This window comes from Pteronotus mesoamericanus, unplaced genomic scaffold, assembly GCF_021234165.1.
Source record: "Pteronotus mesoamericanus isolate MK-2021 breed Mesoamerican mustached bat unplaced genomic scaffold, CSHL_Meso_final contig_84, whole genome shotgun sequence".
Taxonomy (NCBI): Eukaryota; Metazoa; Chordata; class Mammalia; order Chiroptera; family Mormoopidae; genus Pteronotus; species Pteronotus mesoamericanus.
The window spans coordinates 7,416,589-7,438,924 of NW_026555267.1; the positions used below are offsets into that span (position 1 = coordinate 7,416,589).

At 36.2% G+C, this 22,336-nt stretch overlaps 1 protein-coding gene across 1 annotated transcript in view; it reads right to left on the reverse strand.

Annotated features, from left to right (window-relative positions):
• Positions 1–2,675: 2,675 nt before the first annotated feature.
• Positions 2,676–22,336, reverse strand: part of HSF5 (heat shock transcription factor 5) — a 35,324-nt gene continuing 15,663 nt past the window's right edge. Inside the window, exons 4-6 of the mRNA XM_054585546.1 lie at positions 19,389–19,910; positions 17,585–17,762; positions 2,676–2,746 (exon numbers count right to left, since the gene is read on the reverse strand). Of these exons, the coding sequence (XP_054441521.1) occupies positions 2,676–2,746; positions 17,585–17,762; positions 19,389–19,910 (771 nt within the window). The remainder of the gene's footprint in view (positions 2,747–17,584; positions 17,763–19,388; positions 19,911–22,336) is intronic.

Sequence of the window (22,336 nt, forward strand, 5' to 3'; positions counted from 1 at the left end):
TTCACTGATATACTGTGTTTATTTAGGTCACTAGAACTGACAAGCAAGAAAAATTATCCTCTGGCTTGAAAGCTTTGGAGTTACCCCGCAGGCGATGGTATACCACAGCCTCCACAGAGATGTCATAAAGACACCATCGCTGTGGTAATGAAATGCCCATCTCCCTGACATCTACCACCAGCTCTTACACAGAAGACAAACCATCCCTCAGTATTTATTTTCACGTCTGGATTGACTATAGTTACTGAAGATCATTCATCCTCTACCAAAAAACTAGGTTTCTATAAATATGTCCAAGAATTGTCTTTACCCTTAATGGCACCTAAAAAATTCAATCTCTATTCAAGTGCAAATGAAAAAATAAAAAAGCCAGGACACATTTTCTTAAAAAGTCAGATTCTTTGAAAAACAGAGTACATTCTCTTTTGAACTTCCCTGTTATGATTAATAGTCATAATGACTGAGGTTTCTAATAATCATCAATTAAACAGTAAAAACAAGCAAGACAACAAGTCAAGTTGAAACGCTTACTTTATTGTTGACTGATTAAAATTTATCATGCTTAAGGTGCTGAAATACTGAAGTGCTATTCAGGAGCCTTGTTAGTATGTGTCAGACCCAACTGGCTAATTCACACAAAGATTTTATTTTCTCTTTTTCCATTTTACCCAAGTCAGTGATGATAGCTTTAGTTGATAGGCAGCAGGCATGTGAGTATAGCAGGAGATCTAGCTCCTTCATCTGTTGCATTCATATACATATTTTAAAAAAGTTTGGAAAGCTGATAAAGGCATTTAGTTAATTGAGCCTTAAAACCACTGAAACGAAATCCATGCCAAGGTTCCTACTTGACACATGTTCTTCAAAATCTATTATCTCTTTCAACATATACAAAGCTAAGAAAGGCATATTTACAGGAAGAAATATCACCACGGTATATAAGCTTTTCAACATGACAGAGAAAAAAGCCAAATTCCTTGATTTGGAAATTGGGTCTCCTCTTCATATACTCTGCCAAAAGACATAGTCTGGCCAAAAGATGTAGGAGTCTTGATAATCTGCTCATTTTTTAAATCTTACTAATAAAGATGAATAAATGCCCATCACACGGACATCAACTAGTAGAATCACATGGACCAAACAGGTCACTTTTCAGAACCTACTTTCACATCTAAACTGAGTCACTAGTACAGAGCTCATCCTTTTCCAAAAAACTATCTCTGTAACACTTCTAGGGTTTGACATCATCAGAAAGGCACAATGCAATTTAATGAATTGTTACATCCACAATGCTAACATAGTACTTATACCACTGAGTGCCTTTTCTTTTTAATTACTTTCATATTCCTAGGCTTTCCTTTTGTTTCTGCAGTGCTTATTAGGAAAACTAAAGCAGAATCCAATAAGAAAGGTCTAGCCAATTTAAAAGAGTTTAAATCAGAAAGTTTCTTCCTGTCCTTTGATGAGCAAGTAAGGGATCAACCACAGAAAGTGAACAACGAAAATACCTCTCCTAAAAACCAGTCCCACAATCCTACTACTCAAATTTAGAGTCCTACAGAGGGGATAAGATAAAAATGTTATAGTCGATCCCACTATCTAAAATTTTTCTCAGAAGCTTAAACCAGATACAGACTATTAAAAATACTGGAGGTAAAGCTTCTGTTAAATGACTACTAATCAGTTTATCCCAAAATTTGCACACAACATCTGACATAGATGAGAATTTATACTTACTGAATGTAAAAACTAAAATAATAAAGCACTGTTTTAAATCTCTTAATGTTTTTGTTTTTACATTGTATATTTCCCCCCCAAAGTAAAAATATTACACATATCCCCTTTATCCTTTCATCTTACAATAGTAATAAAAACATAAAGTTTTAAAACTCTTAAATCTACCAGCATTTATGAATATATTAAACAAATTAAATACTTTTCTTTAGAAGACATTTAAATAAGTGATATATTAACAAAACCTTATCATTTATAATAATGTGTATCCTTAAAATTAAAGAAAGATATGGAAATAGAAGAATGCTCCCATTAATATAAAATGATTAGAAGCTGTTGAGTGTGATGGATTGTCCAAGTCCGGATGCCTTGCTCTTGAAACAGAATGCTGGGTTAGAAAGTTAAGAACATTTCCTGGTTGATCACTTAGAAAATTAGCTCTTTCCCAGAGTTTCTGTCCTAGAACTCCTGAACCATTTTAGACCTGTGATCTTGGTGACCTTATATGCCTTCATTTCTCACACAATCTTCTCTAAAAAACAAATAGACTGAAGTCCCCACTGGAGTGGTGCTGACTATAATTTTAGAGTGGCAAGGTGACAAATCAGCACACACACCACAGATCTTCCAGTACCATAGATGCAGCAGTTTCTAGATGAGTCTTGACTGTAACAGAAGGCTAGGAGTTTTCATTTGAAAGGGATGTGGGCAGCAGGAAAAAAAAAAGGCTGCTAGATGTTTAGTGTTTGTCAAGGTAAACAATCAGAACTGAACAGCTGTAGTAAATACCAAAGTCCAAATTTTCAATTAACAAAATTCTCAATTAACAAAACAAAAATATATTTTTCCTTAACAGAACTGAAGAAATCCCAACAGTGTGTCATGTGCATGGCTAGTCTGCTTCCAGCTAGAGCTGGAATGTCACATATGTCCTCCATTCCTCACTCTTTTAATTCTTCCTCCTTTGGAAAGTGCTCTTGCTTACAGGCCACGTCCACGAGTAGATGAAGATCTAAAAAGAAAGGTTTGTTTACTGAATCTTGGCCTCTCAGACTGTAGAATTTGATAGACAAGTCTTCAGACAAGAAGAACAAGTTGCTTACATTTCTAAAATCATTATCTCATCAGATTCTAATTTTAGGGCATTCCTGTACTTATAAAGCACACTGATGCAGCCCATTTGTTAACCCAAAGAGACCAACAAAGTTTAAAATTTCTCTCCCTTCAGTGATGTGGCCAAGTCTTTTTTCATTTAAGATGCCTTTTATTATAAGTGAAAAATTAAGGAAAAGTGTCAAAGGGCTCAGGTGAAAAATACACATGAAAATTCATTTATTTGATGCTATAAGACTAGGTGGGGTGGGTTGTGAGAATATCAAAAAGGTAATACCTTCAGAAATACAATTTTAAAATAAGTAATTGCTACTTTTTCAAAGTTGCATGCCCCCGTAAATTTTTCACATATTGACTAACATAGCTGATATCTTATGAAAACATCTATGAACTCTTTGTAAAAAAGAAAGCATATACTTCACAGAGGTCAAGGGGGGAAGAGTGGTTCATTGAGAATAGGAATAAGTGAAAAAGAAGGTTTTGAGCTCAGGTACACGGTTCTGTAACTCAAAAAGCTAAGATCATGTACAGAAGTAGACTAAACGGCTTATCTGAGTAACACAGGCAGAAATAAAAGGATACTAATGAGGCTTCTAGATCCAATCTAATTAGTTCATAACTTCTAAAGTCATAACATGACTAGGGAGCCTTTTAGGTTGGTTCTGAAATTTACAATTTTGCCCTATGGCATTTTAGAGTTAAACTAAACTATATAGCATGAATCCTTTATTTCTTTCTAGACAATTTTGTGACTTTTGTGACTATGTTTGTAGAACACAGCCTCTGTGGGATTGATCCACAGCTTGAGTGAGAGAGCTGATTCAATAAAATAACTCTACTACCACCTTTGAGAAAATCTGGAAAGCATCTGAAAGAGTACCTAATGTTTGCCATATTTTGTAAAAGACAGACCAGTCAGTAGGGACAGGTATTCACTCATCATGTGAACTGCACTTACAATCTAACCATAAAGAACAAGCAATTTATTCAGATAAGCATCTTACAGAGGGAGAACAGACCATCAGTTTAACACTTAAAATTGGCTTCTTGCACATCCATGATCAGAGCAGCATGATTCATGATAGACAAAAGGCAGAAGCAATCCAAAGGTCCATTGACGAGTGAATGAATAAACTACATGCAATGGAATATTAGTCAGCCTTAAAAAGGAAAAGAATTCTGACATACAGGGAATTCCGACAACCTGAGGCCCATGGACTGCATGCAGCCCAGGATGGCTGTGAATGCGGCGCAACACTAAATCATAAATTTACTTAAAACATTATGAGATTTTTTTGTGATTACGTGTCTCAAGGTATTTAGTGTGTGGCCCAAAACAACTCTTCTTCCAGTGTGGCGCAGAGACGCCAAAAGGTTGGACACCCTTGTACAAACCTTGAAGACATTACATTAAGTGAAATAAGTCAGTCGTACAAATGCTGTATGATTCCACTTATATGAGGTATGAGGAGTAATCAAATTTATAGAGACAAAAAGTAGAATGGTGGTTGCCAGAGGCTGCAGGGAAGGGAACTACTGTATAACGGATCTGGAGATCAGTGGATGAAAAAAGATCTGGAGATGGTAATGACAGTAATGTGAAGGTACTTAATACCACTCAAACGTACACTTAAAAATGGTAAATTTTATATTATGTACATTTCACTACAAAAATGGCTTCTTTATAGTCTAAATATAGTCTAATACTGATAATAATGATAATGTACTACCTTATACATATCACATCTTTTTTCCAAGTAACTAAAATGCGTTATTATTATAAAGTAGCAATTTTCAACCAGTGTGCTGCGGCACACTGATGTGCCATAAGAATATTTAGAACATGCAATACCTGACCAATACCTGACCAATTACTCAGGGACACTGATCTCTTTTCCCTTAGATTCAAATACAAAAATGACAACAGCCAACACAACACAAGCCATTCAGTGTGAGTGAATCAAAATTATACCTTATTTTGGCAGATCAGAAAAAAAATATTTTTTTGTTGTACCACAGAATTTTAGTAATTAGTTTATGTATGCCATGAGATGAAAAAGGTTGAAAATTGTTGTTGTAAGGTCATCTAATGAGTCCTGAGGAGTAAATAAACACTAAGGGGAAGAACTTCTAAGCTTGGCTAACAAGTAAAGCCAGTGGTTTCTAAACCTTGCTGCACATTACAATCTTTAAAAAAAGAAAAACAAAACAAAACTGATTCCCTCGGCTCCTACCCCATACATTCTGATTTAGATAGTATAAAGTGCAACTTAGGCATTAGGATTTTAAGAAGCTGATCAAAAAGTGTAGAAGGAGTGAATTATGATCATTCTTTAAACACCTCAGCTCCATATCAGACAAGAAGTACAGGCCATATCCTAATGGAAAATACTAAAATAAAGATTTTGGATAGACCCGATTGTAACCCAACTTTGAAAGCAGAATAGGGATTCTTGATAATGACAAAGGTGACTACTAGTAAAGCAACTACAGATTTCATATGGGGTAGCAAACTGAAGGACAATAGCTACAAACCCTCTTCTTTTTTCAGTGAACAAATGTCATTTAATTGTTTATTAAGACTTTACCATGTTGACAGGTTCAAATAATGGACAAGAGCACAGCAAAGATAGGCATGTTTAAAATAACAATAGAGCCCTGGCTGCTGTGGCTCAGTGGAATGAGCACCGGCCTGCAAACTGAACGGTTGCTGGTTCGATTCCCAGTCAGGGTACATGCCTGGGTTGCAGGCCAGGTCCCCAGTAAGGGGCGTGTGAGTGGCAACCACACATTGATGTTTCTCTCCATCTCTCCCTCCCTTCCCCACTCTAAAAATAAAAATAACTTTTAAAAATCTTTAAAAAATAAAATAAAATAACAGTAGATAGATATATGGCTCTATAACAGCCTCGGAGTGAATTATGTAAAGTAGTTTGAGCAACAAATCCTCAGAACCTTAATGATTAAGCTTGAAAATAGCATTTGGCACACAGCTTCTAATAACAAGCATCTAAACATAGTTTTATTAAAGTGAACTTCTTTAATTAGCAAAGCTACCAATCAAGGAGTTAGAGTCTCTAGACCAATAAAAATACAAAAGATGTACACCAGCCTGGTGCTACTAGAGATTTATATGACTTCATTCAGAAGTGAGCCTTGCATACTCATCAGGGAAGTATGGTGTTTAGAAATTGTAGATGAGTTGGTTTGAGAGCTGAAAGGCCTTGATGGACAAGAGCACTGCACCTACTTGTTTGGGAATGTTAATTCCTACTGCAAGCACTCTCTAGGGTCTGGGGGCTATTACCTTAATGAAATCTCACCCATTATCCAATAGCTACAAAATTCCTTTCTTCAGCAATGAACTGAACTTTACTCTTAAACATTTAGTTTCCCTTAACTATAAATATCTCATCAGAATATAAGACATAACTTCCAGCCAAGATGGGGGTATAGGTAGATACGCTTTGCTTCCTCACACAGCCAAATGAAGGACGACGACAAATTTAAAAACAAAAATAACCAGAACTACCAGAAAATTGAACTGTATGGAAGTCTGACAACCAAGGAGTTAAAGAAGAAACATTCATCCAGACCAGTAGGAGGGGTGAAGATGGGCAGCCAGGACAGAGAGGATGAGTACCAAGGTGGCAGCTGGCAGCCCGGGCGGTCCTACATTTGCATGCCATAAACTGGGAGGAATAGCTGGAGGGCAAGAAAGACCATGCAATCCAGGGTTCCAGTGCAGGAAAAGAAAGCCTCAAAACCTCTGGTTGTAAAAACCGGTGGGGGATGCAGCAGAGGGAGAATCTCCCAGGCTCACGGGAGAGGTCATTGGAGAGACCCACAGGGTCCTAGAGTGCACACAAACCCAGCTACTCAGGAATCAGCACCAGCAGGGCCCAATTTGCTTACGGGTAGCTGGAGAAGTGACTGAAAGCTGGCCGAGAGCAAAGCAAGTGGGATTGTTCCCTCTTGGACCCCTCCCCCACATACAGCGAGGTGGATGGCCCCGCCCTGGTGAACACCTAAGGCTCCGCCCCTTCCAACATAACAGGGGCACTGAGACAAAGAAAAATGGCCCAAAGGAAAGAAGAGGTCAAAGCTCCAAAAATAGAACTGAACCATAAACAGATAGCCAACCTATCAGATGCAGAGTTCAAAACACTGGTTATCAGGATGCTCACAGAAATGGTTCAGTACAGTCGCAAAATGGAGGGAAAAATGAAGGCTATACAAAGTGAAGTAAAGAAAAATATACAGGGAACCAACAGTAAAGGGAAGGAAACTGGGACTCAAACCAACTATTTGGAGCAGAAGGAAGAGATAAACACTCAACCAGAACAGAATGAAGAAACGAGAATTCAAAAACAATGAGGAGAGGATTAAGAACCTCTGGGACAACTTTAAACGTTCCAACATCTGAATCATAGGGGTGCCAGAAGGAGAAGAGGAAGAGCAAGAAATTGAAAACTTATCTGAAAAAATAATGAAGGAGAACTTACCCAATCTGGCCAAGGAAATAAACTTCCAGGAGATCCAAGATTCTCAGAGAGTCCCAAAGAAGCTGGACCCAAGGAAGCACACACCAAGGCACATCATAATTACATTAACCAAGATTAAAGATAAGGAGAGAATCTTAAAAGCAGGGAGAGAAATGGAGATAGCTGTCTACAAAGGAGTGCCCATAAGACTATCATCTGATTTCTCAAAAGAAACCTTGCGGGCAAGAAGGGGCTGGCAAGAAATATTCAGTCATGAAAGGCAAGGACCTACATCCAAGATTACTCTATCCAGCAAAGGTATCATTTAGAATGGAAGGGCAGATAAAGTGCTTCCCAGATAAGGTCAAGTTAAAGGAGTTCATCATCACCAAGCCCTCGTTATGTGAAATGTTAAAGGAACTTACCTAAGAAAAAGAAGATCAAAAACTATTAACAGTAAAATGACAACAAATTCACAACTATCAACAACTGAACCTAAAAACAATAAAAACAACAACGAACTAAGCAAACAACTAGAACAGAAACAGAATCACAGAAATGGAGGTCAGATGGGAGGTGGAGGGGGGAAAACAGGGAAAAAGGTACACGGAATAAGAAGCATAAATAGTAGGTACAAAACAGGGGGAGGTTAAGAATAGTATATGAAATAGAGAAGCCAAAGAACTTGTATGTACAACCCATGGGCATGAACTAAGGGGGTGGGGGTGGAAAGCTGATAGGAGGATGGGTGCAGGGTAGAGGGGAATAAAGGGGAGAAAAAAATGGGACAACAACTGTAATAGCATAATCAATAAAATATATAAAAAAAAGAATATATGACAGTATAGTTTCCACAATAAGATCACTATTTGAGTATATTCAGTTTAGGGTAATACCGTCATAAAAATTGGAGGTGTGTGATTGAGTCTAATTTTCTTTACCTATTGGTATTTTTAATCGACAAGGTATATTACCTTAAGTCAACCTGTGCTCAAAAGGCCTACACACAGTATGGCAATGACTGATTAACAACCTCCTTTTAAGAAAATGCACACCTACTGAAATCAGTACAATGAGGATTTAAATCAAATTCAAGTCTCTTATTTGAAAACAGTCAAAGAAATTTTGAAGTGTGAGAAGACGCGCCTACTTAAACAGAGCAGACAAATTTTCAAAATAATTCAGTTACAGAAGGACACTGATAAGTTCTGGGATACAAAGGCTCCTGTTCAATGGGATATTAAGCAACATAATGACATTTCCATGTTTAATGTCAGAATCATAGTTTCAGAATTTGGAGCCAAAGAGTCTTTAGAGCTGATTGCATGAAATTGTAACGTATTATGAGAGTTGGAACCTTACTGAGGTTCGACTATTATCATTACCCTTAATGATAGTAACAGTTGAAATTTAAGTGGTACTTTAGGAATTTTACATTTGGTTCCTATTATTCATAGTTTAACCTTGGAGTTCAGTATCTATCAAAATTTAAAAAAAAAAAAAATTAAAAAAAAAAACAAACCATTTGGTCATCTACAAGGACTAAACTGAATACTAAACCATTGTGAGCCCTCCCCACAAGTGCCTCCTTACTCTCCTAAGGACTTGTCTGGTCATCAGTGATTGGGGCTATGAAAAGATCAGAAGCTAAGCACAAAGACTTTCTAATACAGGGTGCAATAGACTGAATGTTTGTGTTCCCCCCACTAATTTATATGTGGAAACATAATCCCCAATGTGATGGTATTAGAATGTTGAAGCCTTTGAGAAGTAATTAGGTCATGAGAGTGAAGCCCTTATGAATGAGATTAGTGCCCTTTTATAAGAGAAGAGAGCTCCCTTGTCCCTTCTGCCATGTGAGGACATAGTAAGAGGATAGCCATCTATGAACCAGGAAGGGGGCTATCACCAGACAATAAATCTGCTGGTGCCTTGGTCCTGACCTTCACAGCCTCCAGAACTGTGAAAAATAAACTTCTACTGTTTATAAGCCACCTATTCTATGGTATTTTTTGTTATAGCAGACCAAACAGAGTAATACACAGAGCAGGCAAATTTTTTCTGTAATGAGCCAGAGAGTAAATATTTTAGACTTTGTGGGCCACATGGCTTCTATTGCAACTGCTCAGCTCTGCTGTTGTGGTGTGAAGACAGCCACAGATAGATAATACATAAATGAATGTATGTGGCTGTGCGTTCCAATTCAACTTTATTTATGACCACTGAAATTTGAATTTCATACCATTTTTGTGTGCCATGAAATATTCTTCTTTTGATTTCCCCCTGACCATTTAAAAGCTAAAAACCATGCTTATCATACAGGCCACACAGAAAGTGGCAGCGAGCTAAATTTGGTCCGGGGCCATAGTTCACGAACTCCTGTCCTTATAGCACACACTAGGGCTATAATCAAGAGAAACTTAATGAAAACAGGAGAAGATTTCATCAAATAGAATATTGTTATAATAGTTGTCAAAAATTATCTTTTGTCCAAAAAAGACAAATAAATGGCCAATAACCACATGAAAAGATGTCCAACATCAATAGTCATTAGGAAATACAATCGAAATCACAATGAGAAATCACTTCATAAAGCTAAGAACTATATGATTTCACTTTTGTATGGGATATAAAACTGACACTCATGTACACAGACAACAGTATGGCGGTTACCAAAGAGAAGGGGTGGAGGAGTAATAAAGGGTAAAAGGGGGGCCAAATATACGGTGATGGGAGGCGATTTGATTTTGGGTGATGGGCAATATACAGATCTTGTATCACAGAAATGTATATTAGAAATCTATATGAGCCCTGGCTGGTATGGCTTGGTGGACTGAGTGCTGGCCTGTAAACCAAAAGGTCGCAGGTTTGATTTCTAGTCAAAGCACATGCCTGGGTTGTGGGCCAGGTCCTCAGTTAGGGGCATGTGAAAGGCAATCAATTGATGTTTTCCTCGCACATGTTTCTCTCCCTCTATTTCTCCCTCCCTTCCCCTTTCTCTAAAAAATAAATAAATAAAACCTTTAAAAAATAAATCTATATGATCCTATTAACCAATGTCACCCCAATAAATTTAATAAAAAATTAAAATACTTTAAAATAACTAGAAAAGAAACCAATTCACACCACCAGGATGACTACAATAATAATAAAAAGTGGAAAATAACAAGTGTTAGAGAGGATGTGGAAAAATAGGAGTCCTTGTACATTGTTGTTACAGAAAATACTCTGGTAGTTCCACAATAATTAAACATAGAATTATTGTATGACCCAGCAATTCCACTCCTAGGTATATATGCCCAAAAGATTTGAAAATAGATACTCAAACAAATACATATACAGGTATGTTCATAGCAGCACTTTTCACAATAGCAAAGAGGTTGAAACAGCCCAAATATCCATCAGCAGATGAATAGATAAACAAATTGTGGTGTATATATTATGATATTAGTTAGCCATAAGAAGGAATGAAGTTCTGATACAATGTGGTTGAACCTCGAAAACATCAAGCTAAGTAAAATAAACCAGACACAAAAGGTCACAGATTTCATTTATATAAAATATCCAAAATAGGTAAATCCATGGAAACAGAACACAGGTTGGTGGTTGCCAAGGGCTTGAGGAGGAGGGAATGGGAGTAATTGCTTAATGAATATGGGACTTTCTTTTGCAGTGGTGAAAATGTTGTGGACCTGGACAGAAGTTGTACAACACTGTAAATGTACTAAATGCCCTGAACTTTTCACTGAAAAATAGTTAATCTTATGTTATGTGGATTTCACCTAAAAATATATTTTTCCTATCAATTTGAAATGACCGGACTAAAAGAAAGGGAAAGCAGCAGATGGCTACAAAAAATAAAATTCATAACCAAATATACGTTAATATATTTTTCAATATCAGAGCATAATAACAAGGTATGGAATGGTATCTTTAGTAAGACACACAATTTTGGTTCCAGCAGAAGAGAGCTGTCGAGGACACTGCTGTGTACCCTCATTGTACCTGGCACAGTGCCAAGGCCAGGGCAGTTGTTCAATAAGTACTCATGAAAAGAAACCTGAGGGGTAGCTTCACTCACCATACATTCAAAACTTATCTTTTAGTGACTAATGAAAAGACTGCTCCGAAAGACAGAAAGTAAAATAGTGGTTTCCAGGGCTGCAGGTGGGGAGGAAGAGGGAGCCACTCTTTAATGAGTACAGAGTCTCAGTTTTGCAAAATGAAGAGTTCTAAAGACGGGCGGTGGTGACAGCAGCAGAACAATGTGAATGTACTTAATGCCACTGAACTATATATTTAAAATAGTTTCCATGGTAAACTTTATATCATGTGTATTTTACCACAATTTTTTAAAAAGACTGTTCTCTTCCATGGGTTTTTTAAAAATACATCAGTAAGATAAGTGTATCTGATGAAAGAAAGAGCCATCCCTTCATTCATTTACTCAACACTCAGTGCCACAGGTAATGTTCTAGGTGCTGGGGATACGGCAATGAACTAAATAAAGGCCTTACTATCACGGAACTAACCTTCTCAACGGGGAGAAAAACTACGTAGAAAATACCAGGAAGTGATTAACTCTATAGAAGAAAAACAAAGAAGGATAAAGAACAGAGATGGAGGGAAGGCAGGACATGAGAAATAGGGTGCTATTTCAAACAGCATGGTCGAAAAGTGTCCCATGATGAACGGGCATTTAAGTGGAGAGTTAAATAAAATGAAGAAGGAAGCCATGTGAATATCTGGGTGAAGAACATTCCGGCAGAAGGAACAGCAACGCGAAGACAGGGTATGTGTGGCGCTCAAAGGACGGCGAACAGCCTGCTGCGGCTGGAACAGACGACGGAGACAGGCAGTGTCAGAGGAAGTCAGAGCAGTCGTCAGAAGCCCGGTCATTCAGGGTCGTGCAGACCACAGTAAGGGTTTTATACTCTAAATGTGATGTAAACCATTGAAAAAGTTTAATTGGGGGAATTAATGTTTCAAACGGGTCACTCTGATTACTGCATGGAGGAAAAAAACCATAGGGGCCAACAATGGAAACAGGAAGACCAGATAAGAAGCTATTGCAGTCACCAAGGCAAGATATGGTGGTGGCTGGGACCATGGTGATAGCATGTAAGGTGAGGAGAAATGGTCAGATTCTGGATCTACACTGATACAAAGCTAATAGGATTTGCTCATGGGTGGCTGCAGGTTGTGAAGAGAGTCAAGGAAGACCCAAAGATTTTTGGTTGACTAGAAGTGATTAGAAGTACTAGTTCCTGGAATAAGTAAAATTGGGGAAAGGATAGAATATATTAAGTTTGGGATACCTATTGGACATCCAAACAAAAATGTAGCATAGGCAATAAGGTATGCAAGTTAGGAGTTCAGAAAAGATTGAGAATTGAGGTAAAAATTGAGGAGTCATCACAATAAAGATGATGATAAAAGCAATGAGACTGGTTGAGATTACCCAAGAATTAAACAGAAAGAGAAGAAAAGAAGTCTAAGAAATGAGCTCTCAGACTCATCAATATTTAGAAGTTTAGGGAAGATGAAGATTCAGTAAAACAAATTATGGAATGGCCAAGGAAACTAAAGGAAAACCAGGAAAGGGTGATGTTCCAGGAGCCAAGTGAAGAAAATACTTCAGGAAGGTTAATCTGTTCAAATGCTGCTGAGATACAATAAAATGGGGACTAAGAACTGACTGCTGGGTTTGGCAATAAGGCAGTCACTGGAAACCTTGACAATGGCAGTTTTAGTTGAGTAGCAGGAATGAAAACCTGATTGGAAAACCTGGTTGAGGTAAGGATATGCTTTCAAGGAGCTTTTCTCTAAAGGAAACAAAAGAATGGAGCAGTAGCTGGGTGGAATTATGAATGAAGAAAAGGTGAAAGGAATTTCGTCTAACACAGAACCTATGATGGTATATTTGTATGCTAATAGAATTATTTAACATAAAAGGTAAAATGTGGTTTTGAAGAAAAGTTGGGGAATACCTGTAAGTGCTAAGTCCCTACATACACAAATGAAAGTGGCCATGAAAGCAGCCAGTGGACTTTTTCCACTATAACAGGATGAAAGGTAAGGTATAGGATTATAACAGGAGGTTGATTTGTTGGTGTGAAGATACAAAAGTTCTAGTTGCTTTTCTTTTCAGGGAAATAAACACCAAAATCATAGCCGAGAATAAAAAAAAAGGTGGAAGGTGTTGGAAGTCGGAGCAGAGAGAAGATGGCAGAGTGGTTTTGGAAATTTTAAGTGAAATCAGTAATTTGAAAATTGTTTAACAGTAAATCTTACACTGACTTAGGGTAAGGTCTCTTAATGCCATAGGATCATTTTTTTATAGACCAACTGTTAGGCTCAGTTCTGTTGAGGAATAATAATTTGCAAGTTCATAAATTATATGTCTGCTTACATTTTCATTACAAAAGCTAACTTTTTAGCAAAGAGGCTCTAGCTTAAGCTTAAGTCATTTATTTGCTCCCTGACCCTAATTAAATAAAAATGTAATTAGATGCCATAAGAATACCAATATTTCACAACTCTTCTGTTTCACAGCAGGAAGCCAAGGTCAATTAAGACTCATTTATCAACACCACTAACCAAAGGATAAAGTTTTACTCAGAAAAAAAGAAAAACAGGAAAAGTTAAAGATAACTAATGTACTAATTATTTTATCAGTTACACTTTCAACCATATTATGTAGTGAAAGAAAGGAAATTATTATTTTAACAGCAGGCACCAGAGTTCCTCTTGGGAAGGTAACTGTCATCATTGAGGCATGTATCTCCACAGGTTGTTGGTGGGCGAAGATGTGGCCTCAAGGACATTAGGAAATAGAAGAGATACGTAACCTCCTCTGCCTGAGTAAGATACAGAATTCAGGACCTGGGAAAAGAATAGGAAGAAAAGAGACCAGAGAGGAGAAGGTTTGGTGCTAGTATAAGGAAAGACGACAACATGGCAGGAGGCCATATTGACTAGTGACAAGGAAAGGTGAGAAAGTGGAAAAGTGATTGAAGGTTTTTCAAAAAGAAGGACGGTCAACATTGCATTAAATTATTTGCAATGTTTTAAATACAAACCCTTTCTACCTCCCCAAATCTTCAGAGAAGTGTGCCACACATAAAAATGCCTAATGTAAATGCTTGGGGTAGGGGAAAAATCAAAGGAAGCATCTGCATCTAAACTCTGCATCTGGTACGGAGCAAAAAGGAAAAAACAGCTTTAGGAGGTGAGAAATGAATGAATCTGGAATTAAGTAGAAGCAGAAAATTCCAAAATAAAAGAGACTGTAAGCTTTAGAAATTCTCAGAAATCTTGAAAAGCATTTTTGGTGTGGGGTAAGGTTACCTTGAGTCAATAATATCTAAACCTCAAAATGAGGTTAATACTTGGGATATAAATATTTTTTCAAAACATTCTTTAAATCACTCATTCCTATTTTTAGTATTTTTGGATTTTTTCAATTAAAATCTAGGAAAACACAAACAGGGAGTGAAAATTTCCCATAATCCCACCATTGTATAGATTCTTATAAAATTGAGAAGTAAAAAAATACTTCTCTACACCACCAATTCTACCTTTCCAGAGGGAATCACTGTTCCATATATCAGTGTTATATACTTCTAGACTTTTTTCTATAATTATATAGTATATATTTTTACTTAATTTATTTTTTCATCCCCACCCAAGGACATTTTTTCATTGCTTCTAGAGAGAGAAGAAGGGAGAGAAAAACATCCGTGCAAGAGAGAAGCATGACTGGTTGCCTCCCGTACACTGGACTGGGGATCAAACCCACAACTCTTCAGTTACAAGACAACACTCCGACCAGCTGAGTCAGACTGGCCAGGGCTACTTTTCCTTTTTTTAGTCTTTCTAGAAAGAGGACTGTTCTAAGATATATTATGCTGCAACTTGTTTCACTCACTTAACATATTACAAACACTATCTTTCTAGGTAACAACATTTCAAGCTACTTCATTTTCTTAAATGGTTAAATAGTATTTTATTACATGAGTTTATCAGAATATATCTAGTTCCTTATTATTAGGCATTTATGCTTTTTCCAAATTTTTGCTATTATCAATCACTATAGTAAACTCTGTAGGAGAGATTCCTAAGAGTGTAATTCCTGAGTCAAAGCACAGGAACATTATAGTTATTTACAGATAATGCCAAACAGTCCTTCAAAAGGTCCTACAAATTTACATTCCAAAACAGTGTATATAGGAAGTTCCTTTTCCCCCACAAACTTAGATATTAGCAGTAGTTTCAGTTTTGCCAATCAGATTAGCCAAAAAAAATTTTTGGTTGATTTAATTTGGATTTCTCTGATTACTGATTTGTATGAACATCTTTTATATTCATATTGGTCGTATTTCTTCTTCTGAACTGCACTTTAATATCATTTTATTTATTTTTATTGGGCTGCCTTTTTATTGATTTATAGGAGCTTTTATGCTTATGAAAGCAAAGCTTTATATTTTGAGTTGTAAATATTTCTTCTTAGTCCATGTAACAGAGTTCTAGTTGTCTCCTAATAGATATTCTTCCTTTAAATCATGGCATAGTTTAAATAGGCAAATGGTCCCCAGCTAAAGACTGCATTTTCAAGCTTCCCTGAAGCTAGTTTGAGCTTGTGACCAAGTTCTGGAATTCTGATTAGGATAGCAATGAATTTATAGATCAATTGGGGAGAGCTGTCACTTTAACAATATTGGGTCTTCTTATCCATGGACATGGCATACCTTTCCATTTATTTATGTTTTCCTTAATTTCTTTCAGCAAAATTTATAGTTTTTAGTGTAGAAGCCTTAGACATCTCTGTTCAGTTTATTTCTAGGTAACTTATGATTTTGGTCCTACTGTAAATGTTTGGTTTTTTAAAATTTCATTTTCCAGTTGTGTGTTGCCAGTTTATAAAAATACAATTGATTTTTGTATGTTAACCTATGTTCTGCACCTCACTAAATTCATTTATTTGCTCTAGTACTTGATTTATGGATTTCTTAGATTTTTTACATAAATAATCATATCATCTGCAAATACAGTTTATCTCTTCCTTTCCAATCTTTATGCCTTGTCATATCATTGTCTATTGAATGGTTAGGCCCACCAGTATAATATTGAATACAAATAGTAAAAGTGAGCATCCTTGCCTTATTCCCAGTCTCTGGAGTAAGCAGGTTAGTCTTTCATCATTTATTATGATCTTCACTAGACATATTTTATAGGTGCTCTTTATTAATTTGAGAAATTTTCTACTATTTCTGCTTTGTTGAGAGTTTTCATTATGAATGAGTACTGAATATGTCAGGTGCTTTCCCCATATGTATTGAAATCATCATAGAGTTTTTCTTCTTTATTCTGTTAATATGGTGAATAACACTGTTTAACATTTAAAAATCAATCAACCTTGCATAAAGAACCCAAAGAGTCTGAGCAACATCTTGATCATATCACTATCAGTTTTCTTTTTGGAGAAATTCTCACAGAATTTCTCAACAGTTTTCAAATTTTTACAGGTTATAAAATGATTGACCTGATTAATCCTACTGAATTTCATGCCTCCAATGTACACATAATTTAAGAATATTAAAGCTGTCTAATGGAGACTTAGGTAACTTGTTCTTGTATCACATAAGAAAAACATTTGTTAAATGTCACTATTTTCTTTAAAAATGATTTTGCTCAATTTCCCTAGAAAGAGTAGAACCAACTGTATGTGCCTAAAATAATCACTAATTCTAGGCTCCTAAAAACCACAAGAAAAACAATCCCACCCAACAAGGCCATATATATCTTTGTAATATGTTCAGGATAATGTCTTTAATGTTCATCTAATTTTTTCCTGCCACAGTTTAGGCACATTCCCTCTTATCCTACAGCCTGTTAATGAAAGAACAAATACATCTACAATTACAAAGTCTGTGTCATCTGAAGCAGTTATTAAATCACCCTTCACCCTTGCTTTCTCCAAGTTAAATAACCCAAATTTCTTTGCTTTTACTTAATATGTTCTATCTTTTTGAAAGCTCTAATTCTTACATGAAATATTAGGGAAAAAAACTTTTACATACTTCACAAGGATAATTAAGAAAAAATAGAGTTAAAATTACAGTTAAGTAGAACAGCAATCTGATAAGTATAATACAATTAATAATTAATGAAGACTCAGAAAATTAGTCATTCATATATTAATTCTATGCTATGGTTTTACTTCTAACATTCTAGAGCACAGTAATCCTTACCAGGGGACTTTCCTTGCTGTGAGTTGCTTCTTCGCTCTCTGTATCTGGCTGGAGTGGATAAACCTGTGTCTTTTCTAGGCTTGCTAGCAGGCCCCATCTCTGAAATAAGGAATCCCATCTGTTCTGAAGGTAAAATATTCTCAGGTGGATTGGTCTGGCATTTTATACTGGCATCCACCTAAAATATTAAACCCACTCATTATTCTGAATGTTTTCCAAATATCTAAGAGATATTTTATCAGAGGAGTTCTACTATAGAAACATGATCCAACAAACATGCTTGTAAACATCCTTATGAATACTACCTTTAATTTTGTTGATTTAATCTGAATATTCAGTGTTAAGACATATATTCCCCCATAGACAAACCACTGAAATGTGGAGCTAAAACATTTACTTATACTCAGATTAACCATGAAGCTTGATTTTTTTTTGTAAAATTCACACACAAAAAATTAACAATTGGTTAAAATCACTATCTTTTTCCATTGTAGCATCCCTTCCATCAAGTTACTCCTCCTATTGATCATACTGGAAGGCCAAAGGCATAATCCTGTTGGATGATTATCAGTGGAGCTGTGGATGCTTTATTCTGCTAATTTTGTATTCTTTGCCTTCAAGAGGCCCTAAACCCTTATAAAATCTAGATCTGCCCTGCTTATGAGATATGAGTTTCTTTCTTGGAATTCCCAAGTTTTCTTTGGAATGTCAAATCCCTTAGTCAAAGTGACCAACTTCTGAAATACTCCATGTTCAAATATATTTTTTTAAAAAGAAGTAACTGAATGCAATTTTAAGGTATAAAATCTAATATTTTGGATGTGACTATGCAGGAACAAAGACAAATTTTGTGTTCTTTCCATAGGTATATTTGAAACATAATGGGCCTATATTTTGGTCTACTGAATTTACATTATTTTAACACATGATATACTAGGTCTCAACAGCTGGGCTCAAAAACAACAACAACAATGAGTTGAGAGATACCTTAAGACACTTGCATCTAAAATTAGAGCTGAAAAAGAATGCATTTAAAAAACTCCCTAAAAATTATCTTGGGAATCTCTAACAATAAAGATATTTTCAGTCCCATTAAAGAAAAAAATATAAAATATATATATCAGGCTAAGACCAAGAAATAATTACTTTTAAGTTAATTCTTAAAGAGTGATTTTATTTTGTATGTACTTTTATTTAGAATCAAAGTTTATTCATTTTCTGGTCAACAACTAGCAGCAATCATAGAATTAGCCTCTCTATATAAAGTGTGTCTATCAAACCAGAGTCAGAGTTATGCTTTAGGAATGCAGATATTAGTAAGGAAATTCAAACACAGCATATTCACAAGTCAATTAGAATTCAATAACGCTGTAAGAAAGTATAAAAAGACCTCCAACCATATGCTTATTTCCATGCAACAAATGGCTAGGAGGTCCTAATAGTACCTGTCAGATAAACCATCCCTTCTGAGCAGTGGAATTTAATCGGCCAAGCACACCTAGTCCATCCAAATGAAGAGGAAGCAAAACTTGAGGAATGCTTTTAACATGAAAATAAGTCTTATACCACGATGCTCAGATTGCCTCTCTAGAACTTGACATCAGACCATAATATAGTAGAGGATACCTAAAGATTAAGGTTATTTCTTTCTGAATTTTTTGTGCAGAACTACTGGGACATGATCCTTCTAGAAAGCATGATGAATTAATATTAAACCTGAATAAAATCTGAACAAACTCTCCAATAGAACAGCAAGAAAACTAGTTACCTTAAGCTTTATTAGTATTTTTTCTTTTCCCCTTACCTCTTGTGGGCTGAATGAGAGCCCTTCCTGCACAAATACTACTGAAGATGGAGATGGATTCTTACTTAGCTGCTCCTTCAGTTTGACATGAGTTTGTTGGATGGCTGTAGATTCCTGCATTGTAGTATTTTCAACAGGCTGAGCTGTGTGGATGGTATACATGTACTCAGGTGACTGTGGTAGAGAGCAGGTAATTGCTTGTTCTGTTCCAACCACAAAAGATGTAATATCTGAACCTACAGGAGTAAGTGGCTCCAGCTGGCTAGCCTGACTTGTGGAAGACGGATTGCTGTTGCCTGAATTAGGTAGGATATGTTGGCCTCTGCTAGACTGAGATGTTGAGCACTGATTCTCAACAGGCTCCACCTTTACCATCTCCAATTTAGGGGAGGAATGCAACTCATCTAGGATGCGAAAAACAGCCTCTAGGTTTACTTCTGTCTTTTTATTTTCATCAGTAGTACTGCAAGGCCAATTAGAAGGCAGAAATTCAACTGGATAGGAGGATTGCATTGGAGGATTCTGGGAAAAAAGAAAATAGGACTGTTTGGATAGAAAATCAAATATGAGATTAAGGAGGAAAGAAACAACATATAGACTGATGAACACTAAACATAAATAGATTAAACTTAAACTAAAGCCTACTAAAAAACTGGAACACCAATCAACTTTTCATCAGTGGTAGTTTCAGTTCTATTGTTAACATTTACTTAGCAACTATTATATATGTCAATCACTATCCTACATTTAATACTGGAATGGACCAATAATTCCCATGGTTAAAGTATACAAAACCAAAAGCCTATAGTACCCAAATGCCTAATTTGCTGATAAAATGCCTATATACCTAATGCCCTGACTGGTGTGGCTCAGTGGGATGAGCGTCGTCCCACAAACCAAAAGTTCACTGGTTCGATTCCCAGTCAGGGCATATGAGGGCCAGGTCCCTGGATGGGTGCACGCAAGGAGCAACTGATCAGTGTTTCTCTGGCACATCAATGTTTCTTTCTATCTCTCTCCCCTTCCCTTCCTCTCTAACAATAAATAAATAAAATCAAAACAAAAAAAGTGTCTATATATCAAGTTCTTCCATAAATGTTGATGGACAAAACATCACTTGTAGCTATTATATACTGTTTTAGGAATGTAGTAAGGACATTTCAAACACAGGATGCTCACAAGTCGAGCAATGTTACTATAGATTCAGGGGGAGGTACTGTTCCAAATGAATGATCTGAGAAAAATGAATGGAATATCAAATGTCCTTTGGTTTCTGAGATTTTTATATTTTTTAAATTTATTTATTTATTTATTTATTTCTGCTTCATTTGGGAGTTTATTCAGTTTAATTTAATTCACAAATAATATTCAAAGTTTGTACTATGTACCGGGCAATTTGCAGTTAAAATAAAACTCCTTCTCTTTATTGCCTCAGTTAATGGCAGCTCTACTCTCCTTAAATCTTTTAAAAGCTCTCCTTGATTCCTTCTCTTGTCACATCCAGTTCATAAACAAATCTTGTGAGTTCTGTCTTCAAAACCTAACTGCAGTCCAGCTAATCATCATCATCCCTCCCTTGGTTCTACCATTATGTCTCTTCTGGGTTGTACTGTAGTGTTCTAACCAGGCTCACTGCTTCCATTCTTTATTCTCTATTCTCCATACAGAAGTCGAAGTGATTCTTTTTTATTAAATTTACTGGGGTGACATTGGTTCACCATTGTTTATTTTTAGTAATAAAACAATAGATTAAAAATAGCTGTCACTTTTAGATTGATCTTCTATAGATTTAAGGGGAGGTACTGTTCCAAATGATCTGAGGAAAAAAAGGATAGAATATCAACTGACTGTCCTTTGGTCCTTGAGATTGTTTATTTTTAATAATATAACAATAGATTAAAATAGTTGTCACTTTTAAATTGATCTTTAAGATGTATTCTCTTACACATTGCACTTTGCATAGGGTAGGCATTCAATTACATGTTTGCTGATAAATGTTCTCAAGCTATGAACATAAAATACTAAAAAGTAATAATTAAATAAAACATGTAATGAGCCCTGGCCTGGGGGCTCAGTTGGCTGGAGTGTCATCCCCTACACCAAAAGGTTGAGGGTTTGATCCCCAGTCAGAGAACATACCTAGGCTGCCGGTTCAGTCCCCGGTTAGGGTGCGTATGGGAGGCTACCAATCGATGTTTCTCTCTTACATTGATGCCTCTCTGTCTCTCTCTCTCTCCCCCCACCAACCCTTGGCTTCCACTCTCTCTAAAAATCAATTAAACATATCCTCAGGCGAGGATTAAAAAACACACAAAAAATGCAATGAGTTGATGTTGCCAAATGCAGATGTTTGCACAGAGTAGGCATTCGATAAATGTTGATTATCTCAGATTATAAACCAAAAATTCAGAAGAGTTATGATTAAATAAAACCTGTAGTGTGTTGATATTGCCAAACACACTATAATGATTGTGTCAATGATCTGAAGATCACTAATGCCAAATAATGTAAATTTAATGGTTTAAGTATCAAGCAACTTTAATATAGCCAACAGCACCATTTATTGAGTTCTTACTATGTGCCAAGCATGTGAAAATTGCTTTACATATATTATTTAACTTAATCCTAAGAAGTCTACAAAATGTGATCATGTCCATTTCCATATGATAAAACTTAAGTTCAGAGAAACTTCATAATTTACCCAAAGTCACTGTGAAATAACTGATAGAACCAGGTTTCAAGCCTGACTCAATAGTTGTTGCTCTTAACCATTACAATAAACAATGAACTGATCATTCATGCACACTGTCACCGATACCTACAATCCAACTTATTGCATTTATTTCCAGAATGGCATCTGGACTACTTCCCCTTTCTTTCCATTTTAAAATTTCATGTCTACTTATCTTTATTTTCCTACAATAAACATGCATTGTCCTTGTAGTAAC